Here is a 24,571-nt window from a genome sequence, read left to right as displayed (position 1 = left end):
ATTCTCAACCGAAACATATCTTCTTGGCACATTTTGTAGCTGTTATCACTCGCCGCAGACATCATGCCTACGCACATTCATAAGTCAGTAATTCATCCTAAGTATTTTGTGCCAAATGTGTATCATGGAAAGCAAAGTGTTACCTTTATAGTGATAGGATGAGGTTAAGTGTGTTTTTTCATGTTTCCATGCAGATATGTGCGAATGTAACGATTACTTAAGTGTACCCATTACCAAGTGTGAAAGTGCCTGTCATTCTTATCACGCGAAAAGTAGAAAGATAGAAACTGACGATGATTCGACTTGTACCTAATTTGTATTTTGTCTTCCAATATTCTTATATTTGGCATTGATGTGATCATGGCCCGTGGCCGAAAATTCATCTAAAACAAAAATACATGAATGAAAAGTATAATTTTGTAAGGAGGTCATTCAAAAAACAATTAAACGATTAAAATAAATGCCTTACATTCAGCAAGCACTTAACGAATTTAATGCCCTCATCAAAGGAATGCCTTGAATAAAACTCGCGAGGCGTAATGCATTTCTTTGGACATCTATTTTCTTTCCCTGTCGGTCCTGTTTGTAGCATGCGCAAATTCGTCAAAGACATTTTTCGTTTATTTTCAACGATGCGATAACCGTCCAAGTCGAACTTTTTACACCTTTGTTTGCTATTCACGCGACTAAAGCCACAATGGTAGTAACTCGACAATCGACTCACCGCGATGGAGGGGAAACTGGGGAGGAAAGTCATTCAGAACCCCCTCCAGCTATCAGCCGAACATCGATGGAGTTTCAGCCTCCGATGACATTTGTGTTTCAGCCACCCCAAAATCAACTCAATCAACCGAATACTGCAGAGGAATTCGGTGAGTAGAACGACTTCAGATATTTTTAATTTTTTATAAGAATTTCATGTTTTCCGGCCAGATATGATGGATTGGAACAAATCGTCCAAACAGACTCTTCAATTATTAATGACCTATTTGCATTTGATATGCCAGCTAATCGCTTGATATCTGCTCTGAGATTTACTTCTGAAAATGAGTGAATTTTGATAAAAAAGATGTAACCATGTGATTTGCACTCTACAGATATACCCGAGGAGACAGACTCAATTCAGTGTGAAAGTGAAACGAAGGAAACGGCCAGCGAAATCACAGAAATTGCCAGACGCTCAGGTATGTTCAAATTGCTAAATTATACAGTATGTAAAATGGTTGGTTCTTTGACGTTTTTGAGAAAAGTAAAAGCTTAGAGCAAGGTGCTTGACGTTCTGTTCAACCCCTTATCATCGTTGCTATTCAGCTTAACAAATGTCCGTTATATAATTGCTTTACAGTCCCATATTTGAGCCAAAGCGGAGTGGCATTATATTTTGCTCACTTCTTCGCATTCTCGATATAATTCTTTTTCTTTTTAGCAATTATAGAAAAAAACTAATAACTGGAACATTTGTAACAATATTCTACGCCAACGGTCTCCATATAGTCTTCAATATCTGACCCTCAATCTTTCGAGGAGCTTCCGCTGATGAATTCATTCCCTCTCTACTGTCCAACGTAACAATCTATGCGTCCGTCCGTCCGTCCACAGACGTGTCCCCGTCCCGCGGCGGGAGCGAGGTCGTTCGTCTCCTCGCCAGTCTTCACGACCTCAGTCGCCAGATGGAGATCACCATGGTTGACCTGCGCGCGCAGCTCGGCAACCAGCTGGGAAGCCAGGTATGGTTGCAGGAGCTGGGCTTACTGACGGGGGAGCTGTAGATTTATGTGCCCAGCGTGGGACCAACTAAGGTGCCAGGCATGTTACTGAACGACGATTGAGGGAAGAAATCAGCCGTATAAGCAGTTAAGCTGGAAGATAAATGACTGATCACTTTAATTGGAGAAGCTTATTCAATTTAAACAATGTTTACTTTATTGGTGCATTGCTGAATTTAGTTGATAAACGGTCTTTTCCCGTGAAATTAATCGGTCAAATAGTTGGCAAAAATCATGCGTGCAATGTGCATACGATTACCCTCACAAGTGTATGATTCTGATGACCATACCTACCTACATGACGATTTTTACAATGTTTCCAGTCTTGGTCCTCTGGAGACTATGACCTGCCCGAGGACAGTATATCCCAGCGCGAGCGACCGGGTTCACGGGGAATCAAACAGATCAGAAGGGCCATCTCGCATACGTAAGTTCAGCGTTTGCAGTTCTGGCTGTCAACTAGCAGGACTTTCGGTAAAGGTAGAAACTTGCGATGTAACTCGATACTGGATGTTCCTAAACAGCAACTATGGCTTCTATTGAATGGCTAAATGAATATACGAGACATTTTTGGCATGAAGCTCTAATATCTATCGATTTGATAGGCTAATGATCATGATTTAGAAATATCATATCCTCGGCTCCAACTAGTTCCGATGCTCCCGTTATCCTATTCCTGACGCTCCCCTCCCCCCTCCCTCAGCTGGGGTGGAGTCGTCTGCCGCGTTCTCACCCTCTGGCAGCTGATCTGTCTGAGGTTTCCCGTCGCCACCGGTCGACTGACGGAGCTCAGTCGGAAGCTCAGAACCCTCCTGCCCGCTCTGGGCTACCTCCTACTCGCCCACATCTTGTATGGAGTCTACACGACGCACCAGAAACTCGTGGAGCAGCAAAGGCGGAGAGCCGTGCCCTGGCTCTAGCGGCGGAATTGGGAACTAGTAGTTCTGCTATAGATGACAGGGCAGTAGTGATGCGTTTGTTGTGTTACGTGAAATGGTATTTTGTTACATTTTAGCGTCATTTGTGGTTGTCTTTTGTTTCCCTGGCTTCAAATTACAATTCTGCTTATGTTTCGTTCAAATTTTACGTGTCGAACTGTAGCGTGCAGTAAATATTATGTCCACGAATACTAATGGTGTTAATACATTATCCCCATGCCTCGCGTCCTACGGTCTACCTTCCTTATTTATTTATCCCTCTTGGGCATTGACATTATTTGGGTAATACATTAGGCATCATTCATCCAGTCAATGCCGCTCGATCTCTGAACAGATTGCGACGATGGGCAGCATACATTGCCATAATTGGATTTACCGTGAGTGGGGTCAGACATGGTGTTGAGTTGGTACATAGGTACATGCCTACCTAAATGGAATTGTGGAATGAACGTACCTTATCAGAGTGCGATGAAGACAATGATAGGGACACGGGCTCGGAGAGGTACTTGCTATCCCTAATCCTATTTTTATTTTACTATGCATAAGACTTCACACTGCAGTGCAACGTCTTTGCATGTCACGTGACCTGACGAATATAGCGAAGACATTCGTTTTTGCCTTCCAATTCTAATCACATTTTCTCATGGTTATCTCTCAGAGCACCGCTAACGGATATAATGTACGTCTACATGCACCCAGCCTACCACAAAAAAAGCCTGTTTGCGTCTGACATCGTTTCCCCAGGGCAGCGGGCTGTCTCAGTACCATCTGATGGCAGCCATCTCATTAATTCCCTCCAGCGGTGACGTCACACCGTCTGCTGTGACGTCATTGCTCCTCTACGGCTCCGGCGGGCGCCTCGGTGGTCGTTGCTCGGCAATATTCCGCCGATATTACCCGTCGCTAGGCGCACATACTGTGAGTCAGAGACGGGCACTACCGTCTGCTACAGAAAATAACGCGCCGCGCAGACAAATTGGTGTTACGGGCGTGCGCTCTGAAACGTGCCAGCCAGCGCTCGGTAAATGCCAAAGGGCGGCAGCCGGCAGCTAGCGACACTTGGTATTCCATGAAAGAACAAATAATGGCCTCCACAGTAGCTGGACATAGTAGCGGAGGCAAATATAATATTGTCGCTGTCAGACAGCGAGGCCTTTGTCGCAGGCTGTTCCGCGCCATCAGCTGGTGGCCGAGGAAACGGCGCGAAACACACCGGAAGTCACCGGAAGTGCCCGCTTCCGGCCCAGAAGTGTGTGCTCTGCGTAAGGCACGGGACGCACCGAACAGTGTGTTGTATATGACGCCTATGGTTAAGATAGTTTGTTGGCCAAGTGCGTTGCTGGTAAGCAACTCGGCTTATAATCACCCGAAATATTTTATTGAAAAAATCACATTACAATGTTGACAACTGAGAACATTATCAGAGAATCACATAAACGTTCTATTCTTTAAACATACTGGAACTCTGCTGCCTAGTAAATTCCTTGCATATAGGTATACTTACATTACTTATGCAGTCAAAATGTGACATTCCTTTGTAAACGTCGCCCTGAATTGCAGAGCATCAAGCATGAATGAAAAAATACATGCAGCAAATGATTCCCTTTGTTACAAGGAGAAACGCTCTAGGAGGGAGGTCCTTGCACTGTTCTTTGTTGATCCGTCAATGAACGTAGGCATGCAATATTACAACATGCATCAACATACAGGATAATGTCTTCCGCTTATGAGATCTCAGAACAGCTGTTCAAAATCAATCCTAAATAGACACTTCCAACGCCGTTAAATTTGCGTTACCTGACTGTACGACGGCGGATGGGGTGCCGGCATTCTGGGCCGAGGGGCGCCCGGCCAACCGCCCACTAGCGCCGGCTGGCGGCAGAGCGACGCACTACAACGTACGCACGTGGGAGGAAGAGGGCGCTGGTGTCGACAAACATGGCGGCAGCTTGGCGGGCGTACGAATGGCGGTGGCCGGTGGCAGCTACAGGGCCCACCGTGGGCCGGTCTGGGCTGGAGTGGGCCCTCGCCCACACGTAGCGAATAGACCCCTGGGGGTGGATGACGCGGAGGGGCCCAACGTTGCCCCGCTGGGCCTGGGTGAGCCGTCGACCCCTGTCGAGTTAGAGAATCGCCTCGTGAAACCGGCGGCCACTCCGGTATCTCCGACCCCGGCCTCGGCGGAGGCCACGACTCCGGCCCAAAACCGTTCCCCCACTTCCCCACATCAGCACTTCGCCTCTGAGGTCTCTCGCCCTCCCACGTCACACTCTTACCCCACTCTTCCCCACTCCTCTCCCTGGAGCAGCCCCGCTCTCTCCCCATCCGCGGCCACTCTTCCACCTCTCTCCGAGGCCACTGCTCACTCTCTCCCTCTCTCGACCTCGCCACCCAGTCCATACTGGCTGACCCCGCCATAGAACATTCACCACTCCCGTTGAAATCCAGCCGCCGCGGCAGACTCGCGAACTGTCTATACGGAAGCTCGTTGTATTTGCAGCGGGCCGCTGGGGGTACTGGAGGACCCCGGTCCAGAGAGCGACTCGTAGGAGCGTCTCTGCGCAGGCGTGGAGCGCAGCCGTTCATAAGGCACCCCTGCTGGGCGAGTTTCAGACTTTTCCGCTCCCAATCTCGCTGGTGCCAGAAGATGTACAGGAAGATGACGACGATACCTGAAATGGAGAGAAATGCGGTGATGAGAATGAATCATAGAAATACCGCAGCCTTACAAGAAGTCTACCAACCTCAACAAATTTCTTATATCAATATGAAACGAGATGGTACGGAATTAAGTGACAAAGTACGGGACAGATAAATATTTGTATTTATCTGCACCATTCAACTGCTATTTACACAGGTAAAAAGTGTCAGAATGTCAGGCCATTCAGGTTTTATGAAATTATGCTTCCTCTCGTTTGGATAATCACCCCATAAACTAGAATTACCTTGTCCGATTGAATAGGTAATACCATTTCACCATTGCCTTGTATTTTATATTTTTATAAAGATACAAGCATCGCTTGATTATTCATTTAGGAAATCATTTATAAGGATACAAGCATCGCTTGTTTATTCATTTAAATCATACCTAATTATCCACTGATCTATACTTGAACGTAAATGCGAATGCGTTATAGAAAGTCCCCTCTCAAATCCTGTCCCCACCACACGCCTCTGGCACCCATTAGCCCCGCCCCGATCCGTCGTCAAACTCAGGTCACCGCCTCAGGCGGTTAGTACAAGCTGCGTCAGCCAATCAGCGTCCGAGTATCGTGTTACGTCATCAGGCAGCTGTCTGTCCGCCTCAGCCCCGTGAGGGCTGGAGCGGGGTCGGGTGGGGGGGAGGGGCCGGGTGGTTTACAATTTGAGTTCGGTGAAGTGTCGAAAAGGAAACAAGTGAATCTTGTATGTGGTGTGGAGATGCGGCAAAGTAGGAACTACTGGTGCTTGTCCCTCAGCTGCCATAATCAGACACCCTCTCGGCGTATTCCAGTCCCAGAACCAGAAGTACCCAAAGCTCAACATTCTGAGGCATCAAAGGACGAGCGTGATTTCTGGTCACCGGTCAGCGTCGCTGTAAAGGTAAGTTTGGCACAATATCCGAAATGAGCTTATGTTCTGGCATTTTTTATTTTGGGATTGTGAACTGTTCGTGAGTGTCAACGTGCTGGTATGTCCCAACGTCATCAGGAAAAAAATGACTGGGTGAAGTCGTTTATTGGCCCACAATTACGATCTACACCAAGAATGGTTAATATTCAGCAATCACTTCAAAGAGAAATGCTCAAAACAGGCGCCGTTATAAACATTGCAATCTTTTTAAAGCCACTACATCTCCTGATCAGCTGGAAAGAAACCCGCCCAAGTCTTTCTCCGGTTGAATAATCTATCTGTGAAGTCTGAGCACGATTTCCTCCCGAAGATGAATGTCTGAGCCAGATCCGCCTGTACATACATCATCGGACTAGTGAGGTCTGATGCTGGAATGCAATCACCGTATTTTAGGAAACGATCGTAAAAGATATTCTAAAGAAACCAATCTGAGCCTGCACCTGCAATTTTTTTTCAGCAGTCAGAAAAGAATATTTCGTACACCTTTAATCAAACTAGCAAATAATTGCACATCTACTCGAATATTATAATACCCGTGTGGAATCATAATTGGTTATGTATGATTTGCAAAACTCGTGAAGCTGCAGATTAGACTGAAAGGGTGACCAAACAATTTTCCCAAACAGACAATATCTTGTGGCTTATTTTCATATGTCAATGACAAAAAATAATATTTACCAAAATTAGCCAACTTTTGACCTCTTGTCTCTGGTACACAATGCCTCTAGCATTGCATGGTATTGCATTGCACTACCTCCATATTACCATTCAACTATATTTCTTTTCCATTCAACGATTCAACTGAGATGTTTTTCTCGCATTGATACGATGCGTTAAACGCGATTCACATAGAACTTTTTCAGCAATCATCCCATTCCTCCGACGGATGCTAATGAGACACCCTCTGCTAAATGACAGTCTAATCTCACAGTTTCACAGTTGACAGAAAATACGGAATCAAATAGCACACAAAGAGCAGCGCGGCCATTTCCATACAACAAACCGTCAAGTCGTGCGTGAACGGTTACGTGTGGGATCGCAAATCATTTCAAGAAATGTGCATAATTGGAAGTTTGAAAGATTGAAGACGTATGCAGGAATAATTTGATGAGCATTTAACCCTTATACGGCCGTGATTTAACCTGCGCCCCACTGGGGGGGGGGCTATTTATAGCCCTCCCTCCCGTTTTTCTGCAATAACTTCCAAACCGCTTGACGGATCGACGCCAAACTTTCAGTACCTTCGGCTGCATCAATTTGACACCTTGTGTCAAAATTTAAACTTCGTAGCTATCATAGGTCGGCCGGAAATGACGTCAGAGTGACGTCATGTTCGTCCGATTTCGACGCAAAACATTGAACCACGGCAATCGCTCCCAAGAGCTCAGTTTTTAAGCTAGATCCAATTTCTTTGCATGAAAGGACTCAGAATTGACCGCGCTATCAAACTGCTATCTCGGATTTTCAAAATTTTGAAAATTTCGAAAATTGTATATAATAATATTCAAAATTTATATTTTTATATTTTTTTCAAAAAGTTTTTGACTTTTCGAAAAAACCGGAATATATGTGACAGAAATAGACACCTTTTTTGTTGAAAAATTTTAACTTCAAAATTTGACCTTTTTTGACCTGAAAGTGACCTGACCTAAGCTAAATTCGACTCAAAATGACCTCGAATGACACAGACGACATCAAATTCGAAATCTATGGCCTAAATGGACCATAAAACATGTGTCACGTGACCGACGCATGATATAATATTTTCGTGACCTGTGATGACCTGACCCTGACCTGAAAATCAAAGTACAAGTTTGGTACCCTCAAGGTATCTAGAGCATCTGTTCACGAGTGTGGAAACCAAAAATGAGTCTGATCTGACTTGTAAGACGGCGGCCAGAGCCCAAAATGTGAACAAGCAAAAATGCTAATAATTTTTACTTTGACCTGACCTGTGACGTCATCGGTGACCTCGAGGTCAATGAAATTAGGTTTCGCTCGACAGTTTTTCCGGGGCTATCAGACGCCGTTTGAATTTTGACGATCGGCCCAGTAGTTTCGGAGTTAGGAGGGGGGGCTATGAATAGCCCCCCCTCCCCCAGTAGGGCGTGTTATACACAGACCCCAGTGGGGTCTGTGTATAACGCACAGCTCCCCCCTGTGTATAACGCACAGCTGCGGAGGATGACCGGCCGGACCTGGGGTCTCCGCGAGGCGCAGCTCAGGACAGTCGCAAACGGGTATGTCCGGGGAGCCCTTGAATACGCGGCGGGTGCCTGGCTCCCGGCCGCGTCCCCGTCTCACGTTCAGCTGGTGGAGCGCGAGCTGCTGGCGGCCGCCCGGGTGGTGACCGGATGCCCACGGTCCACCCCCAGGGATCCCCTGCTGGCCGAGGCAGGCATCCCTTCAGCATGGTCCACCAGGAAGACGCTGGCCGCGCGAACGCTCTGCCGAGCGCTCGCCCTGCCGGAGGACGACCCTCTTCGCCGCGTCGAGGAGGCCGACCCACCCACTCGACTGCGGTCTACCACCGGCTGGCGACAACTGGGGCGATCGGCGCTGATCGAGGCGGGCGCCGAGGGAGTGACGGTGGAGCCGCGCCTCGAGGTTCCCCTCATCCCGTGGACAACCTGCCGCCCGATCGCCTTCAATCTGGACGTGGGTCCCGGCGGTCGTCGAGCCTCCTCCAACGAGACGCGGCGAGAGGCCGCGCGGCAGCACCTGGCGGCGCTCCCAGCCCAGGCCACGTGGATTTGGTCCGACGGCTCTGCGGACGCTGGGGTCAGGCGAGGAGGGGGCGGCGCCGTCATCTTTACCGCGTCGGGGGAGACTCTCGAGGTGGAGGTGGCGGCGGGGGACCTCTGCTCCAGCACCCGTGCGGAGCTGTTCGCCCTGAGGGCGGCGCTGGAGCGAGTCCGGGATGAGCCGTCCCCCGCCCCGCTGGTGGCGTGCTCCGACTCACGAGCCGCCCTGAGCCTCCTCAGCGCGGGAGCGGCCGCCCAGACCACCACTATCGGCGCGGCGATCTGGAGGACGCTGCTGGACATTGCCGAGCGCCGGCAGGTGACCCTGCAGTGGGTCCCTGCTCACTGCGGGCTGGCGGAGAACGAGCGCGCTGACGCCCTGGCCAAGCAAGCGGCCACCCTGCCCCAGGGCGCCGTGCCCTCGGACGCTCGGTCCCTGACACGGGCAGTTCATCGGACGGCCACACGTCAGTGGCGCGAAAACTGGCCCGACTCCTTTTTTAAGACTATCTTCGGGACCACCCTGCCGCTCCCCATCCCCGGAGAGGACCGAGAGGCCGCCATCTCGGTGCACCAGTTGAGGGCGGGCCACTGGGGCCGCTCGCTCCAATACCTGCACCGGATCGGCCGCCACCCCTCCGTGGCATGCCTGCAGTGCCCCGATAAGCGGTGCCCCGCGGCGCTCTGCGCCGTGTGCCGGGAGGAGGCGGACGTGCCGGAGCACGTCTTGCTCCGCTGCCCGGCCCTCGCTGGCGCCCGCCTGCGGCTAACTGGCAGCATTCACGTCGACCCGTCGCGGCTGCGGGACGCCGACCTGGTGGCTGCCTTGGAGGCCGGCTACCTTCGTCATAGGGAGCCTCTCGGCTATGGTCCTCCGTAAGGAGGTCCCAGGGGGAACAACAACAACAACAACAACAACCCCAGTGGGGCGCGGGTTAACCCTCGCCGGCACAGGGGGGGGGGTTGATGCAACCCCCTAAGGTTTTTCGCAAATAACTCGCGTAAAAAGCGGCCGATCGCGACGAAACTTTCAGTACCCTCGCATTGATCAATTTTACACGTTCCCTGAAAATTTCATGACCCTGACCCCAATGACCTTTGACCTGTGACCTCTTTTCCGTGACCATGTTTGGCCGAAATCGCGATTCGGCGTATGTCGGCTCGCATTAGCCGCGCGTTTGCAAGCTTTTCGTGGTTTCAAACGTTCAAACATGTGATTTGATGCTGCTCCAATACATTAGGGTGGGTGTCAAGGTCACCTGAAGGTCAGGTCAGGTCATTGACCTTTGGTGACCTCGGGTGACCTCGGTTCACTTTTTCGAGTTTTACATGTTTCTAGGCTAGTTTTTGAAGCTGAATTCGAATTTAGCAACCATTTGAACATTTACGAAGTAGTTTTGGTGCCTTCGTAACATGTTACGAAGCTGTCAGAGGCGGTTGACAAGTATTACGAATACCCGTCACAACCCCTACCGGTTGACCTGACCTGACCTGACCCGACCTGGTCTAAATGCTTAAAGACATCATCTCTGATCAAAACTAACACGATATTCGTGATCAGCACCCCGGAAAACCACATAGCAGCCACACTTTACGACTTTCTAACAGGTCCCGATTTTCCCGGTTTTCTGGTCATTGACCTGACCTGGAAGGTCACCCGATGACCTAGGACCTTAAAATTGGGTAAAATCAAAACTAACACGATATTCGTGATCAGCACCCCGGAAAACCACATAGCAGCCACACTTTACGACTTTCTAGAAAGTCCCGATTTTCCCGGTTTTCTGGTCATTGACCTGACCTGGAAGGTCACCCGATGACCTAGGACCTTAAAATTGGGTATCATCGGCTTCCTCTCGTGACGGGCAACACGCACGTTTTTTTTTCGCGAAGCTCTAGCTCGATCAGGGGCATACGCGAGGGGGGTCGTACCAACCCCCCCCCCCCCTTGTGCCGTCGAAGGACGCAAAATGGCCTGTGCCGCCGGCGAGGGTTAACCCAATACGAACTGAAAGCACTAATAAATATTTTGATTTAAACGCGCTCCAGTAGATTGATAACTTATACCTATATTTAGAACAAATGAATGATTGAGTAAATAATTATATCCTTTCACTGAAGCAAAAAGTGAAATGCCGCCTTCTTTTTACACAAAGGCTACCTGTTGAGCCCCATCGTCTCGACTTACTCAGCATTGACTCTTTTCGCTCCCCTAGTTCCATCCCCAAGTTACACGGTTCATCCATCTGTAGCTTTTCTAGCCTCCACCGACACCCAGCGCACCGTCCCTCGAGAGCCAATGTCAGTGGTGACGACTGCCGACTCTCCCGAGACGGAGCAGTGCGCACAGGAACGCGGCTGCTGAATTATTCGACGTCGTAGGAGGGAGAAAAGTCCGTAGAGACCGCCGATAAGAGATCGAGAGGTGGCGCATTGGTAAAAATGGCACGTGGTGATAAACGGAATGATGCCACGGAATGGCTGTCGATAAGGAAGAACTTACGTGGAATGACCAGAATATTGAGCACTGACGCGTGGGTGGAAAAACGTGCAATGTGACCCGAGAGAAAGCTTTCGTAAAAGGGAATATGCATGAGGTATAAAAGGGACTGGAGAGGGGATTTTGACCTGGAAGGTCCATGATTGAGAAGGAAGAAATGGGTATTGTTTCATATGGCAGGGCCCGTAATTTGTTTCCATTTTGGAAACTGCGATATCTCAAATTAGTTTCAATTCCTCGCTGTAACCCATCGAACTGAAGTGTTACATAAAAGTTGGGGATTTCTTTGTCAGCTTAATTGTCACTTTATTCTAGAAGTACCTACATTACGGTAAATCTGAGCACTGTGAACTTATACCTTTTTCCATTCGACCCATCTACAACCTCTTTACCCTGCCGTGTAGTGTATCTTACCAGTGAGCTCAGACATGATGAAGCCTCCGATGAGGCTGTAGAAGCCATAGCCGAAGCGATAGGTGAACCGCGGCGGATCCCAGAGGTTCCTCGAACGCAGCTTGTTCTTCACCTCGGCCTTGAACGTGGAGATGTAGACGATGGTGGCTATCATCGCCAAAAGACCTGGCGGAAAGGTGTTAGCGCTCAAATATGTGCAAACAAAGACAGCAGTTTGGTGAACCTTTAAGACTTAACCGCAGCATCAAACACTTCATCATGGATACTTTATGAGAAGTGAACGTAATTAGCTGAGCATCAAGCAGAAAGAAACAACTTCAGAAAACAGAGAAAACCACTTAGTGACACAGGAACAAACCCGAAAGTTTGAGTTTCTTACAAGATCAGATTCTAAGTGCAGTCAACGAGATCAAGAATTGAGGAGCAGGTACGCAACGTCTATCAAAACAAGTTTAGAATAAACCGACGGGAAGTTGAGACATCTCACTGAATAATTGACAAGACTTGGTAAACTAAAGTTGGCTAGAGAAAGTGCTCCGATGAAACAGATACGAAGCGTAAGAGCTGTGGCCTGTGACCAGAAAACAAGTACGATATATAAGCAATGCAAGCAGCTGGAGGCACTTGAAGAAGGTGGCTAAGCGAAACGTGACTAAAAATGAAAACAAAGCACCAAATAAACAAAACGAGACAGTAAAAAAAAAATTGAAGTCTCTGCTTGTCATACCAAGCACGAATAACCCGACAGAGGAAATGAAGCGGAATATCTAATAAAGCAACCATTGAACATCATTTGAAGAAAAAAAACATCACCCACCAGCCAGTATGAAGTTGACGCCGCCGACGAAACTGAGAAGCCTCCGGCGACGAAAGCAGTGGCCGACTGCGTAGCAAATAACCCCCGTCAGCAGAACAGCAGCTCCGGCGAACAGGAATGGCCCCGTGGTCACCACGGCGTCTGACAAAAGGGTGTTCAGAGTGAGGTGTGTGCAGCTGCTAACGGAGATGTGAGAAGAGGTTGGTGAGACAGGCGGTAGCATTGATTGGGAAAATGGGTCATTGTAATAACACAGTAATGTCAAAGGATATGAGCACTTATGTTCATGAAACATTTTTGCTACTCGCAAAGCTAGGCAAGTACGATTGATGACGGTTCTATTTTTTAATTTTGCGAGACTTTCGAAACGAGTGTAGAGCATTTAGTAACATGGTTGATATAAGCAAAAGTCAGCATCACTAGACTTGCTCTTTGTGAAGCAGGCTGGACACTAAAACCTAGGCTTAGTTGAATGTATGCTTCCATTACTGTAAGTAGCGTATACTGCACGGCTTTACAGTGTTACTCTGACTCAATCCGCAGTCCTCCCATTCATGCATTATTTATTCATCTCCGCTGATCCGGTGGCCCTGGCACTCGGTCCATGGAACCGCCCACCGACCGCGGGGACAGCCATCGGGGGCATCTTCTATTCTTGGGGAGATCATCAGTCGGGGATGGGGTCGTCGGGAAGGGGGGGGGGGGCATTGGGATAATGGGGTGCAGCGGTCCTCCGTTGGCAGGGGTAGCTGAGGTGGGCGGTTATTCAGGAGAGTTTTCCAGTGGGGGTAGACGAGTTCGTAGTGGAACATATTGAAGAGAGGAACAATCTTCAATAGGATGCTTAGTTCAATTGGAAAGAAGCATCTCCGTCCTTCTTTCTGTCTTGAACGAACACGGTGACCAAGGTATTTACATACCGAAAGCTTTGTGTATTTCAACAAACATTTCATTTGTTATTGTTGTCATTTATCCAGAGGAACGGTCATTGATAGTCAATGAAGGGGGGGGGGATACACTAGAAAGAAGCTCGTCAGTCGTCACAGTTCATCGTAAGGCTAGGGGATTGTCAAGGCTATTATCCAGAGATCGACTAAGAGGCCATCCGTGCGGTGACCTTCACGACAAAGAAATGACCGTGTGTATTACCGACCCGGTGACAAGTGCCAGGGTCAGAGAGGGTCTCTGGCATCCTGGTCCGGCCGCTAATGGGGCGGACGAACACACGTAATGGTATCGGCTGGAAGACGGCGTCTACTAAGCGTTTCCCGAGAGCCGGGAGAGCGAGAGAGAGAGAGAGAGAGAGAGAGAGAGAGAGAGAGAGAGAGAGAGAGAGAGAGAGAGAGAGAGAGAGAGAGAGAGACAGAGAGAGAGAGAGAGAGAGAGAGAGAGAGAGAGAGAGACAGAGACAGAGACAGAGACAGAGACAGAGACAGAGACAGAGACAGAGACAGAGACAGAGACAGAGACAGAGACAGAGACAGAGACAGAGACAGAGACAGAGACAGTGACAGAGACAGAGAGAGAGACACACACACACACAGACAGACAGACAGACAGACAGACAGACAGACAGACAGACAGACAGACAGACAGACAGACAGACAGAAACAGAGACAGAGACAGAGGGGGAACTGGAGGCCCGCGGGAGGACGCTGGCGAGGGAGGCGGCGAAGAAGTACGACGAGGTGTGGGGAGGGCCGGAGGGTGGGGAGGCCCACGGGAGGCGCAGGAAGACACCAGGGATGGGTAAACAAGGCTGACAGCGAGCCGGGCTATTGGTGGGCGATCGGAAGAGCCGTCACCAGAACAGAGACATTAACAGGCGAGGGAGAGGGGGAGAGGGGGAGGGGAGGGAGGGAGAGTGGCGACGGAAACTGGAGCATGAAATGCGTCGATCGGAGGGGAGAGTGAGAGAGGGGGATGGATGTGTGAAAAGGAAATGTTGAAATGATTTACACCCATCGTCGCGTTTGGTGTTAGACTCGGAGAGAGATGAGGGAGGGAAGAGAGAGAGAGAGAGAGAGAGAGAGAGAGAGAGAGAGAGAGACGAACAAAAGAGAGAGAGAGAGGGAGAGAGAGAGAGAAAGAGAGAGAGAGAGAGGGAGAGAGAGAGAAAGAGAGAGAGAGAAAGAGAGAGAGAAAGAGAGAGAGAAAAAGAGAGAGAGAGAGAGAGAGAGAGAGAGAGAGAGAGAGAGAGAGAGAGAGAGAGAGAGAGAGAGAGAGAGAGAGAGAGAGACGAACGAGATGTCTGAGCTATTCAGACCGCGTTGTCAGTACTAATTAGCCTGTCGATGGGAGCCCGATCAACATGTTTTCGGGTTAACAGTCAGATAATCAGACCATTCGCTCGCCTCGACTAGAATTTCAGCCCGGGATGAGGGTTAATTATTTGATGAATCGGTCTGTAGTGAGTGAGATGTATTCAATGTGTGTGAGTGGAAATGTTATCGGGATTCTCTTGTAGCGAAGTTATTGTCATTGATGTTCCAAGCTTCAATTGAGTCAGTTTCAATCGAATGATTGTGTCTCAAGTTGTGTGCGAGCTATCAAAAACAATCGGTCTTCGAAAGGCGTCAGAAACATCGCGTTGACAAACTTTGACAGGGCTTTGTCCTGCAGCAGAAAGAACGCTCGCTTCGTGAGAACTTGTTGGCTGTTTGGTTTAGCGAAGTGCCTTTTTACTCGTACGACGTCTGTGGTACATGATGTCAGCAGTTGAAGATGACGAGTATTATTTTCAATTTACGTCTCAGATAAGCATGAACCCATGGAAATACTATGGATTATGATCACCATTCCCTCAGTTCATAGCATTCCTAAGCCCTTACCAATTTGTTCACACGGAAAGCTAATTCAGTAGCGTTGGTTTCCGACTTTCATTAGAGATCACGACATCCTTTACAACATATCACATCCGCACTAGCCCGCTTATATTACTTTCCTCATCACACAGGGTGTCTACAAGAGCCCAACTAAACCGGCCGACCGTGGGTAGATATAAGAGCCTGTAGCGCCGGCCAAGGTGTCCATAAATCTATTTTTGACACCATTGTGGCCGCGGAGAGCGACCCAATCCATAGCTGCCCGGTCTCGGACCGCCCTCTCCGAGTCAGACAGTGTCTGAGGATCCGCTGAGCCGGGGGACCATATGGGCTCAGGCCGGGTCACAGGGTGTGGTGAAGGGACTGGCATGTGCGTTTTACATACAGCTGGTTACATCAAGTGAGCCCCGCATTACTCTACTCATTGTTGTCAATTTTGCAGTGGTCATTGCTATCATTGGTACGAATACCCAATTGAAAAGAAATTATGTGGTTTTGTAGGGAACAGGGACGTGTATTCGTTGATCATTATCGGGTCTGTCGGCAATTAACGTCTACCACATTGCTTTGTAAGTACTTATTATATAAGTCAAACAATAATCTAAATGAAATGATTATTTACGTTTATGTTAGCATTTATCAAGGTTATTTAAAATAAGTGGTCCAGGTGAAAAACATCATTGATTATTTTACAGTGACCGGGCTTCTAAATGTGCATCTGTTTTTGAGAACATACATGCAGAAGGACCAGACATTCATTCTTACTCGGTATAGCCATGGTGGAGTCTGCATCGTCAGGTGAATAGTTTTCTCTCGGAAAATAGTCGATCAGCTCACATACAAACTCACTGCTGCCCACTGAAACAAAAAGAGTCATGGTCAACGGTAAGTATCCCAGAAAATGCAGAAAATAGACTAAATGATTGAACAACGACAAATACGAATAGACAACACAGCAATATTGTCCGCTGTCCACTGAAATGCAGAGAGAGGCAGTGACTGAATATTTGTTTACCGTAGCATAGAACGGTTGGGAGCGGAAACCTGTTTATAAACCTGCCGTCGCTAGAAAATTGAAGACAATAACCGCATCGGCAGAGCAGCGAGGTGCTGCGTGATTTGCATGGCAATGTCTTGCGACAAATGAGCAACAACATATTGCATCAGGGTGCCTGTCATTAGTTTCCCGATGGGATTCGAGCTCAATGTCCCACTAGGCCTGATCTGGATGAAAAGCTCATTTGTATCGGTGAATTTCCATATTCGACATTGTTTGGCATGCCGTTTGGGAACAAAACTCGCCTATTCTCTCCACTAACCGAATAACTCCAGGCAGCGTTGGCAGCATGGACACTCCAACTTTGACATTTGTACACCCCTGGGAAATTCTGTTTCGACTAATCGCATGACCTTCGCTAATTCATTTTGTCTTAGTGCTCTGACGGTACTCGAAGTTCCACATTTTGGGAGACTGATCAGTCCACCTGTAGCCTGCTTGTCCAATGGAGACCATTCCCGGCACGAGTTAGACCATTCTCTGAAAGTTCAAAGCGGTGAGTTCTGATGAAATCTCCGTGTTTCGCCCACTGAAGTAAGAGCAGAAATGTAAGGCATTGGGGTAGACTCTAGTTGAAGTGATTCACTGTGATTTTGCGAATGGAGTTCACTATTGATGATTGAGTGCATAAATCAGTACCAATTGTCTAAAAAAACATTGAATTCAAGAACATGTGACATTCAACCAGAATCCCAGCGTTACTGTGTTATGAACTGACGTTGGGCAGTTGTTTATTAGTAGGTGCGATCAGTGGTACAGCGACAAGCATTGCAACTCCACGAATACCAACTAGCGCACACATAATTAGGGACTTCATGTCACAACCTAGCATCCGTATCTTTCTAGTTGGGACCTAATCTCCCACTAAAAAAAAACTACATGCTCTTTTCATCTCTTTCCCATCTCTCTGTCCCCTCTCTTCCCCTGCTTCCCACCTCCCCGTCTCGTCCGTCGTCTGACGTCTCCTTCCCGGTCAAACATCCCCGCATTATCTCTCGCTGTGTCGCACGCGCACACAGAACGATCAATAAGGACACCGACAAATCACATCAGCTTCCTGTCGGTCATGTTTTGCATGACAATGCGAGCAGGATGTCCAAGCTACGTCGAGATGACCGAGACGAATTAACCTGCATTCGTGATCAGCACATACAGATGAGAGTGCCAGAATATTGCAATACAACATCAAGCTAGGCACAGCCTTGATCAGTAAATATATTTTCGTAAGACAAACGGCTTGATTGTGAACGTCAAATAATGACATATTGAACCCTCTGATGTAAATATATCTGAAAACGAAAGGTTAGAAGTCAGATATGCTTTGCTTTACGCTCTATTTGTATATAGCATTGTCTGATCCTGTAGCGATCTGTCAACTCGGTGTTTGATGGCGATATATTTAGCTGACCTTTGAGGATTGTAAGAGATAAATGCATTGACCTGTCCGACACTGGCTCCCGTATCGCGGCGCAAAGGCTAGGCCGCCGTGATGAATGTGGCCCGAGAGCAGGGTTCTCGAGAAGCGAAGGCTATTGTTTGCTGTTCCAGGTAAGGTCTAATCGGGATTATATACAATTTGCTTTATTTCATTGCTACTGACTTTGTTTGTCTTATTTGACGTCTCATGTCAGCAATATCCAACGGTTTGTATGCGGCATGGCATGGAAGCACTTTTACAATCAGCAATATTGAGAATCCTCCATTTGTTACTTTTTGTATAAATTGTGTACAGCGTTTTACGTCACATAGCACTTCACAATCACGATCTAAACATAAATGTAACTACTTTGTTACCTTTTCTGGTAGATTAGGTCACATAACTCATTCGCAGAATTGCATGTGTGCTCGTCATTCTCGGCCATTCTCACCCTGAGATGTATCACAGCCCTAACCGAGCCTCAGGAGGCCCATATCCATCACTGGAGGCGCGCCTCAGCACCGCTTACCCCATTCCCCCACCCACCAGTCACGGGCACACACAATGAGTTACCCCCAAACGACCCGCATCACGGCCACCTCCAGTCATGATATCAGCACTAACGGCAGAGCTGCAGAGATACATCGCCGTCATTTGCTCCACACCTACTCCGGCCTGTCTATTTGGAGGAAATCCCGTGCCGTTGGACGAGACAGTAATCGTGAAGATGGAGAATCAATGATAGAATGATGGCCTGCGAAGAGATTAACGCCAGAAGTGATTACTTGTGTATTACTGAGGGTGAATAATAGGGAAGGCTGCTCGCAATATCGTACTCCTAGAGGCAAAGAAAGAAGGAAGGCTTGAGAGCTGCCCAATTTTCGGTTGGTGAAGCCATGTAACCGGTTGACGGATTCCGCTTGGTACCTCCATTCACTGCTGCCAAGATTGCCCTACTTTTGAGATGTGTGTTGCAATAGATGAAAGTCATCCTGCAAGCACTGGCAAAAAGGAGGTAATGTCGTATTTTTTGGTTGGTTATGAATAAAGTAATTTCGAGCAAATAACACTCGTAAGTTCTCTTATCGCCATTTGAACTTGCTCCACTTGTTTGAGGGGTTTCAAATGCGGTTTCTGGTTGACTGAGTGTTTTTTAAATCAGTTTAGAAAATGACACGGATATAATGTAAGAAATTGAATGCTTAGCTAGTAGCTACACATATGAGACGACATATGTACGCTTAGCCAGAAAATGTCACATGATCTTCCCGCATAGATGTCAGTGATAATTGAAAGCAGTATACAAGGATAAGAGCCTTATACCGTTCAGCAAACCACAATTTGCGTAGGGCCTCAAACCAACAGCAATAAATGCCACATCAGAGTTTGTTAGGAGGCGTTGGCGAGGAGTTGGCGTAACCAGCCGCTTTCAAAGACATAAATGATTGTTTCGATTTGTCTGAACAGCTTGAACAGCATGGTATTTGTCGCGGTGGATCAGGAGTAACGCTTTATAATGTGAAATGTTCACGCACCCTGCTATCTAAAATCTAACGCCAAGGCCCAACTGTTGGTGAGAGCTTATCACCGGTACCTTCAAACTACCGATATGTTCAGCTTGCATATTTTACATCCATTCTTTTCATGAGTGCCTACTTTAGAGGAAGACATCAATTAATTGAATGAAATACACATATTCAACAAATTAGCAGCCTTTATCATGTCAAAACCAGCTCATGTCTCTTCCCTCTGCAACACCATGACAAAGCCGATCCTGTCAAATGAACTTTCCACCATTCATTCCACTCCCCAAATTAATTTTTGACTGATTCTTCCGCCGCCCACTGGCGCCCCAAACGCGTTCGCTGCGGGCTGATGGAGCTAATTAGGTGGAGTGGGGTCACATTTCGCCCGGCCGTCGCACTCAATGAGTGTCAGGGCCAGACGCGGAGCGCCGGCCGCTGGTGGCAAAATTACACATCACTCGACGTCAGTGGAGCCGTCATTGAGCGTCAGCTGGACGCGAGAGTCATGTGGCGGTAGGAAATGACGTTTTTGACGTCCGGAAGGTCATGACCCCAGGCTGGAGCGAGATGTGAGCTAGTGATTTGATTTGAACGGGCATTGGATTGATGAGTGAGAGGAAGTTATACGAGTGCAGTGGATACAAGTGTAAGCATTCATCGACCAATGATAAGGGATGAATTGCAAACAATCAAATTTTACCTCAAGATGCGTCAGTAAACTTGGACTAGGTATAATCAACTTTTTTCCTTACGATTGGCTATGGCAAAGTATCTGTACAAGCTAAGAAACAACAGCTGACTTTTGAGCTTAGTAAAAGACAGATCAAATCATTAGATTCATAGGTACTACACACTACACATCCTACAACCACACCATAGCACATTCCCCATAAGCATTTCTCTTCTCTCTTCTATCGCCTGTCGTCCCGCGAATTCGCTCAAAAACGCACCGTCACGGTATTGCTTCTTCTGAATGCCTTCTCCGTAACCGAAGCTCTTATTTTTGCGAGATCTCGTCTAACTAAATTTCTGCTGTCGTCTGAAGAAGACTGGGATGTCTCTAGCACGAGCTGGAGTAGCAAACAGCACTCTAAAGAAAACACTCATCAAACAATGGAGCGCTGCTAATGCTTTACGGATGCAAAGTTTCATACTCGGCTCCCTTCAGGCAAGTGGCAACAGACTGCATCTTCAATGATGAAAAGGCCTTACTCAGCTAAATATCAGCAACTTGAAAATTCATTTATTTGTTAGAATGTTTGAAGAGTGCACACAATGGTACCTACCATTGTGCCGAGACGGAATGATCGCAGTAATGGCTTCCAGTTGAAACTGTCTCGGACGAAAGATGACCTAACCTCCAATAACATATGCAAATCATTTATTTTATTCATGTGACCTGTTTAAAACCCTCGCGGGCCCGGGGGGGGGGCGTTTTTCGCCCCCCCTGGCGAATATTTGCGATAGCTCCCGAACGCTTAGGGATAGGAAAGCGAAACTTTCAGTACCTTTTCTCCCATCAATTTGACATCTTCTGAAGTAAAAAATTTGGACCTAGCCCCCTTGATGACGTCACAAGGTCCATTTTTCTAGACCCCTGCACGGCAAACTTCGGCGTCACAGACGCAAACTTCAAATAGCTGCTAAAAATAGAGTTTTAGAGATAAAGACAAATTACGAGCACGGTTGTGTAGCGTTTGACCTAGAGAAAAATATAAAAATAGTTTTGGTGACCTGAGGTCAGAGGTCAGGTCAACGACCCCGAAATGTGGTTTTAGTTTTTCGCAAATAACTTCGACAAAAATGGTCCTAGAGCTACGGCAGTGGTACCATCGCATTCGCCTTGTCAAGCCGCGTCGAATGATATATATTTTGTTCGGAAAAGGTCAAGTTTTATGTTGACCTCATGTGACCTCGAATGACCTCTGGTTGACCTTGACACATGAAAGGTCGTTTATGATGGATTTGTACCCGCTGATCACGAATCTGGCATCTATTTTCCTCTAAGCCTTCATTTAGAGCTTCCGGATGGCAAAATTGTCTTATTTATTATTACTAACTTGAATTAGTGAAATAGCCTCTAGCAGGGATACTCTTCAGTGACCTTGACCTTTGAGCAGCCTTGTATCGTAAGAGGAACCACAAATAGGGAACTGATAAGCCTCAAAACATTTTAAAACATCTTGAAAGTTAGCATGCAAGATGTGCGAAAAAGTGCCAAGTTTGAGGTCAATTTTGAGCGTGACCTTGACCTTGACCTTTAATTTTGAGCACATTTTCGGAATCCTCAGATTCTCTTCTTTTGTTTGACACCCAATTTTGCCGGTTTGATGCCGCCTGCCGTCCTCTAGAAGGCTTACTTTGAGATCACTACACATGTGCCGGTTTTTGCCTTTGACCTTGACCTCTGACCTTGAAAATTGACCTGAGGTCAAAAATTTTAGGTGCTTTAGAATCGTCTCGTAAGGACCTTTCGTTTGGTATCGCTTTTGTTTCCGTAGCTCCCTTATTTACGGAGTTAGACAGGGGGGGCGAAAAACGCCCCCCCCGGGCTGCGGTGGTTGGGATTACCCCCCGGGCCCGGCCGGGTTAATGTCAAATCAAATAATACGGGCAATAATTTTTGGTACAATCAGGTATTTATGAATCGAAATCGAAAGAAGAGACTTCTCGCAAGCTAGGTGGGCAATGAACACCAATAGGTACAACCGAAAATAAATGATCAAACAATTTGCTTCTTTCTCTTCTCAGTATGCCCAACGTCTGAGTTTCCCAATATTTCTTTCAGGATCGGTCGAGCAGAGGGCGAGAGTTCAAGCAAACCACTGACTGGGAGTAATGCTACTGCCAATAGACCGCCAAAAAGAGCGATGCACTACAGTGTTGAACACTTTGGCTCTGGCAAATATAGGCCCAGGCTCATCAGTCTAGTCTAAACGGGAGAATACATCGCTACTTTCACCATGAGAGCATTTCTCTCGGACTTGTGAAGTCATAAGGGCTAACGCAATTGCTTGAATTTAGATGCAACAGGTAAGGTGGGGCTATTCATTTTGGTGGTTTTTGAATTAGCGCTCCTTTTTTGGTAACATGCAATACAAAAATGACGTCTTCTGATATGCGCAAGAAGGCGAAACAAAATAGAGTTTTTCAGCACGAAACATGCAGTGCATGTACAATTGTACACAATGACGATATATCTTTAGAGTTTTGACTCCATATACTCACATGGCGTATAGCATATCTTCCACAATCCGCTGTAGGTTTTCTTGTTGATTGCCGGGCCCGTTCCATTCGGAAACCTTTCGTTTGTGATCAACCACTCGGGCGTTGTCATGGAAACGGTTACCAGGGCAACTGAGCACAGGGCAGCGCCGGGGGCGATCCACCGAAGGACCCGGACCGCGCGATTCAAAGTGCGGGCCATAGAGCCACCTGGGGAAGGGAGAAAGAAATGTCAGCCTAAAGATGCATGAAAACACGACTTACATGTTTTTCGAATGTCCGTAGTGAGAGTGCTGTATAAACATTGCTTCTAAAGGTAAATACCTACTGGATTATTTTTTACTTATCTTTTAGTCTAATTTTGGATACCTACAAAAGGTGCCATGCGGGTAGATTTTTATATCTGCATTGCATTCATCATATTGTTTTTTGCTGAATGAAAACTCAAAACAATATGAATTCAATTTGAATTTGAATCCAACAATTATTTTGTGCTCTTGTTTTGAGTTATTTCTATAGGTAGGTATGGTACTCTTGTTCAGGGCTATGCTTTATTTTCTGCAGCGCTAGATCTAACGCCAATATGGCTAGCGCGGACCATATCACAGCTCTTTATGATATTTTCACTGTTATGCTTCTGAGCTCCATTTATTCTAAAATTGCATTACATATATGTAATGCTTATATGGTATGGTTGTGATGTTGTTATTGTAATTGTCGATTAAAATGTAATTTGTAATTAACGCTGAAATTTACACCCAACGACTTCCACCACGGCGCCATGGCTTAGTTGGTTAAAGCGCCTGTCTAGTAAACAGGAGATCCCGAGTTCGAATCTCGGTGGTGCCTCTTTTCCGTTCACGTCTACCTTGCACCTGCGCTTACCGATCACCTATGCATAGGCCATAGGCCATGCATAGGCCACCTATCATAGGCCATGGCCTATGATAAGTGATCGGTTAGTCCTCTGGTATGTCCTATGATAGGTGATCGAATATGGAACCAACACTTGTTCCATATTCGAAAAGGTCGATCGATATGTGTTTTAACCCACGAGCCGCTGGGGGGGGGCATAAAGTTGCCCCCCCTTTACGTTTTGTGAAATATCTCCGAAACCTGATGAGCTGCGAACGTGAAACTTGGCATAGCTTCAAATGAATACCTAGGCAATATTTGAGGAAAGTTTGGTGGTTGTAGCACCTAAGATGACGTCACAGTGACGTCATAAAGTTTTGTCGTTTTCCGATATGGACCGTTTCTGATGACGCTGAGCATGAAACTCAACTGTAAATGAACTAGACAGCACCTGCTGTCATCCTAAAGCATCTAACTACACTTCCATCTAGTTTCTGACCAATAATCGACCCTTTATATTCGGTCCCATATATCTGATGTATCGTGAGGAATATGAGAGTCGCAAATCTATAATTTCACTTATGACGTCACTGTGACGTCATTTCAAATGGGATCGACACCAAATTTGGACACAACCTCGGCTAGGTATTCAGGAAGATGTGTACAAAGTTTCGCTTCTCTATCTCTTCGCGTTGCGACGATATCGTAGCAGAAGTAAAGGGGGGGCAACTATATGCCCCCCCCCAGCGGCCGGCGGGTGGCGCGGAGGCCCAGCGGCCGCCGGGTTAAATTCCTCGCCCCGTTGGGGGGGGGGCAATTTGGCCCCCCTGTGGTTTTTCCTGAATAGTAAAAAAACGGCGGCGCGCAGCGCCGCC

The 24,571-nt window shown here is 47.3% G+C and overlaps 2 protein-coding genes and 1 non-coding gene across 3 annotated transcripts; 2 read left to right on the top strand and 1 right to left on the bottom strand.

Annotated features, from left to right (window-relative positions):
- The first annotated feature begins 257 nt into the window (after window positions 1-257).
- LOC122376425 lies at window positions 258-2,930 on the top strand. The gene is made up of 5 exons (XM_043356293.1): window positions 258-872; window positions 1,098-1,184; window positions 1,600-1,727; window positions 2,090-2,193; window positions 2,470-2,930. Exons 1-5 carry the CDS (start codon window positions 698-700, stop codon window positions 2,684-2,686), a joined length of 711 nt encoding a protein of 236 aa, XP_043212228.1. The 5' UTR covers window positions 258-697; the 3' UTR covers window positions 2,687-2,930.
- Window positions 2,931-4,060: 1,130 nt separating this feature from the next.
- Window positions 4,061-23,116, bottom strand: LOC122376424. Its single transcript, XM_043356291.1, has 5 exons — window positions 22,845-23,116; window positions 16,382-16,474; window positions 12,792-12,932; window positions 11,975-12,139; window positions 4,061-5,376 (listed from the first exon to the last, which is right to left on the bottom strand). The coding sequence occupies exons 1-5, from the start codon at window positions 23,041-23,043 to the stop codon at window positions 4,487-4,489; spliced, it is 1,488 nt and encodes a 495-aa protein (XP_043212226.1). The 5' UTR covers window positions 23,044-23,116; the 3' UTR covers window positions 4,061-4,486.
- Window positions 23,117-23,616: 500 nt separating this feature from the next.
- On the top strand, window positions 23,617-23,690 carry Trnat-agu. The gene has a single exon. It is a non-coding gene; the product is annotated as a tRNA-Thr (tRNA).
- The last annotated feature ends 881 nt before the right edge of the window (window positions 23,691-24,571 follow it).

Source organism: Amphibalanus amphitrite, unplaced genomic scaffold (genome assembly GCF_019059575.1).
Source record: "Amphibalanus amphitrite isolate SeventyFive unplaced genomic scaffold, NRLGWU_Aamphi_draft 002131F_arrow, whole genome shotgun sequence".
In the NCBI taxonomy this organism is placed as follows: Eukaryota; Metazoa; Arthropoda; class Thecostraca; order Balanomorpha; family Balanidae; genus Amphibalanus; species Amphibalanus amphitrite.
Note: the sequence above shows the minus strand (reverse complement) of the source record. Positions and strands in the feature narration are given on the sequence as shown.